Raw genomic sequence first — 4,449 nt, 5'->3', positions numbered from 1 at the left:
CTTTTTTTTTTTTTTTCATTTCTTTCATTCTGTCCTTTTTCTCCATGGTATTTATCATATTCTAGTATATTATATAATTTATTTACTTGTTGAGCTTCTCCCACTAAAAAATAAACTACATGCAGGCAGGGATTCAAGAGTGTTTGGCACATAGTTGGTCCTCATTTAAATAAATGCTAAACAATGAGTAAATGAACAAATGAAACTTTTTCTTTTTTTTTGAGACCGAGTCTTGCTCTGTCGCCCAGGCTGGAGTGCAGTGGCGGATCTCAGCTCACTGCAAGCTCCGCCTCCTGGGTTCATGGCATTCTCCTGCCTCAGCCTCCTGAGTAGCTGGGACTACAGGCGCCCGCCACCACGCCTGGCTAATTTTTTGCATTTTTAGTAGAGACGGGGTTTCACAGTGTTAGCCAGGATGATCTCGATCTCCTGACCTCGTGATCTGCCCGCCTCGGCCTCCCAAAGTGCTAGGATTACAGGCGTGAGCCACCGCGCCCGGCCGAAACTTTTTAAGTGCCTAGAATTGTGCCTGCCACATAGCAACAGCTCAGTAATAAGCTGTTATTACTATTATTTTCAAAAGGCTGATGTGATTGACAGGGAACTCACACAGACTTGGTTTCTTATTTTCTGCTAGTTCAGCAAAGGACCAAGACAGGATATATGGTACCTACTTGCTAATACTTCCTTGTTGGCAGCACTCCCTTCTACTTCAGATGGTTCTGTAGCAACAGTGTCTTGACTGGGCTCCTTAACTCTCTCATCAGTGAGAAGGCTGACTGCCTGAGTAATGTCACCATTACTGGCCTATGGGAGAAAAAGACAATAGAAATTTCAAAAGTAATCATCATAGAATTTAAAACCAGTTTTGAGTATTAACTTTATTACCCTGGTGACACACTGAGTACTTTCAGGCATAATTCTAGGGTAGAATTATAAGACTATAATGGACAGGTCTAATGTGCTTGAAGCGTCGATCAAACGCCTCGTTACAGGAGTTTCCATGCTCTGATTTCCCACAACACTCCAACAAAAGTGAAATCTCGATGGAGATTTGTTCCCATTGTTTCAGATACTACTACTCATGATTTCTCTGAATAGTCTAAAGCACGATGTGTCAAAAAAGGGGGTTGGCAATTAACACAGACATTCTAAATGAAGTCAGCCCTACAACAAAAATGCCAAGCAGGCCAGGCGCAGTGGCTCACGCCTGTAATCCCAACACATTGGGAGGCCAAAGCAGGCAGATCACTTGAGCCTAGGAATTGGAGACCAGCCTGAGCAACTTGGCAAAGCCCCGTCCCTACTAAAAATACAAAAACTAGCCAGGCGTGAGTCCCAGCTACTGAGGTGGGAGGATCGCTTGAGCCCAGGAGGCAGAGGCTGCAGTGAGCCAAGATCATACCACTGCACTGCAGGCTGGGCAACCGAGTGAGATTCTGTCTCCTGTCTCAAAAAAAAAAAAAAGCCAAGCAGTTATCTATTTTCCAGTGGTGATCCTTCTTGTTTTTAACATTTTATGAGGAAACATTTCTAACATATATACCAGGAAAGGGAATAAGAGAACCCCCATGTACCTATCACTTATCTTCAACAATTACCTAGTCACTTAGTCATAACCTTTCTTATTTTCTCTAAACCTCCTATACTGTTTTAGATATTCTGAAGCAAATCCTAACCATCTTATCACTGGTCAACATTTCAGAATGTATCTTTTAAAAATATAACCCATGGCTGGGCACGGTGGCTCACACCTGTAATCCCAACACTCTGGGAGGCCAGGCCGGGTGGATCACTTGAGGTCAGGGGTTCAAGACCAGTCTGGCCAATATGGTGAAACTCTGTCTCTACTAAAAATACAAAAATTAGCCAGGTATGGTGGCACATGCCTGTAATCCCAGCTACTCGTGAGGCTGACTGAGGTGGGAGAATCACTTGAACACGGGAGGGAGAGGCTGCAGTGAGCCAAGATTGTGCTACTGCACTCCAACCTGGGCATCAGAGTGAGACTCCATCTCAAAAAAAAAAAAAAAAAAAAAAAAAAAAAAAAAAAAAAAAAAAAAAAAAAACCAGCTATTGTCACACCTTAAGAGTAACAACAGGTTTTTCAGTATCAGATAACCAGTTCAAACTTCCCTGACTCAAGTATCATTTAGTTTGTTGGTTTGGATAAGGAACCATAAGGCTTATACAGTGCAACTGCTTGATGTTTCTTAAATCTCTTTTACGCTGCAGGGTTACCCAAACCACAAATCTCCCTCAGCCCCTTATAATTGACATGTTGAAGATACTGGGTCAGTCATTTGACCTGTAGAGGTTCTGTCCCCATATGCGCTTTAATTTGGGCACAGAAATAGCTTGAACTGACATAACTATCATATAGACAGCTGCTTGAAAGCCTCCGGACTAGCAGAGATCTAGAAACCAACCTTCAGAGCTTCATGGAGAAAGGAAGGGTCCTGAATGCCTGTGATTTCTCTCAGTTGATTTAACAGCATTTGGCAGCTCTATATTTGCAAAACAAAACAAAACAAAAAACCACAAATATGTCAGTCAGAAAGTAAACCTGGGTACATTTAAAGAATAACTTAAAGCATCTTGGATAAACAGGCCTGAGGCTTGCCCAGACTGGAATGCAGTGGCATGAGCTCACTGCAACCTCTGCCTCCTGGGTTCAAGCTATTCTCCTACCTCAGCCTCCCGAGTAGCTGGGATTATAGGCACATGCCACCACACCCAGTTAATTTTTAGTAGTGACAGGGTTTCACCTTGTTGGTCAGGCTGGTCTTGATCTCCCGACCTCGTGACCCACCCGCCTAGGCCTCCCAAAGTCCGCTGGGACTACAGGTGTGGGCCAACACAAACAGCCCTTCATTTTTTTTACTCTAAACAACCAACAAGCTCCAAGTAACAATGTATTGGCTGTCAGAAATATTCTGAAATGCCAAATCTATTTCTCTTTTAAAAGTTCAATCATGGAAATTACCTTTGGTATTTATGAAAGAAATAGATGATAGTAAAATTACAAATATATAAAACATTTAAATGTAATGTTCTACCCTTAATGGACACTTAAAAGTTTCCCAGGTTTTTCTTTTGGTAGGCAGTACATTAAGTAGGTCATATAAGAAGTCCGGAGAATTTGCATGGATATAAAGATGTGCTATTTTAAGCTTTCCTGCACATGCCATTAGTGTGTATCACTTTTCACTGACAATAAGTTTCCAATCATGTAATTAACCAATGATAACACCAACATATTTAAAACTCTGTGTTTGATTACTTAAAAAGAAGTACAGCTAAAGCTAGAATTTTCTCGATTAAATTATATAATTTCAAAGGGTATAAAGTAGGAAATGTTTCCTCTTCATTAACCTAAATCATGGAAAAACCTAAATTGTTAACTTCCAGCTAAGACAAAATCAGTTTACAACCCCTTCAGCCTTAATATCTTCTACTCTATCATTTTATCCTGCTTTACACAAAGACAAAATACAAAACACCGATTTGCAAGTACAGCTCAATCTAAACAACTGGCTGGCCCAACTTGAGACACAATGATCTTTTAAGACGAATGCTGAAAACAAAGTAGTTCGAAATTAATTCAGCAACAAGAAATCTAATTTATACCATTCCTAAGATTACGCTTAAATTAAGTTAGTAATATGTCTCAGAGAGATAGTCTACATTTACTCCCAGCTATAATAGAAACAGTATCTTATGTTCTTCAAGAGCTGTGGGCCCAATGCAACACTAAAGTATTACACAACTAGAAATAACTAACTGAAACATCCCTCTAAAGTCCTGAAGAGGTCAGGCTTGGTGGTTCATGCCTGTAATCCCAGGACTTTGGGAGGCCAGGGTGGGTGGATCACTTGAGGTTGGGAGTTCGAGACCAGCCTGACCAACATGGCCCCGTCTCTACTAAAAATACACATCAGTTGGGCATGGTGGCACATGCCTGTAATCCCAGCTACTCAGGAAGCTGAGGCAGGAGAATTGCTTGAACCCGGGAGGTGGAGGTTGCGGTGAGCCAAGATCGTGCCATTGCATTCCAGCCTGGGCAACAAGAGCACAACTCAGTCTCAATAAATAAATAAATAAACAAAGTCCTCGGAGAAGCATCAACAGTCGTTCTGCTGTAGTCAGACTATAGTCATAGGCTACAAATGGAACCCTACCCTGCTGAGACCAGCAGACTTTCACGCTGTCAGTCTTGTCAAATCCAGTCACTGCCTGTGCACTGGGAGAGTGATTATCATACGAAAAGGTATCCAGATTCAGCCTAAGCAAAAACTAAAATCGCAAGCATGTAATTTTAGAAAATTAAATACTAGTTTTTTTGAAACTAATTCTAATTCCATTTGATTTTACTGTATAAAAGTGGTACGAATCTATGTATCTCACAAAAATCGCACAATTTTCTTTTTTTTTTTTTTTTTTTTTTTT

The 4,449-nt window shown here is 41.0% G+C and overlaps 1 protein-coding gene across 1 annotated transcript in view; it reads right to left on the bottom strand.

Annotated features, from left to right (window-relative positions):
* USP28 (ubiquitin specific peptidase 28) overlaps positions 1-4,449 on the bottom strand; it is an 84,891-nt gene that overhangs the window by 60,787 nt on the left and 19,655 nt on the right. Inside the window, exons 2-3 of the mRNA XM_017883150.1 lie at positions 2,430-2,507; positions 675-807 (exon numbers count right to left, since the gene is read on the bottom strand). Of these exons, the coding sequence (XP_017738639.1) occupies positions 675-807; positions 2,430-2,507 (211 nt within the window). The remainder of the gene's footprint in view (positions 1-674; positions 808-2,429; positions 2,508-4,449) is intronic.

This window comes from Rhinopithecus bieti, unplaced genomic scaffold (genome assembly GCF_001698545.2).
Source record: "Rhinopithecus bieti isolate Rb0 unplaced genomic scaffold, ASM169854v2 scaffold_11964, whole genome shotgun sequence".
Lineage (NCBI taxonomy): Eukaryota > Metazoa > Chordata > Mammalia > Primates > Cercopithecidae > Rhinopithecus > Rhinopithecus bieti.
The sequence above is the reverse complement of the archived record's forward strand: the minus strand, read 5'-3'. Positions and strand labels throughout refer to the sequence as shown.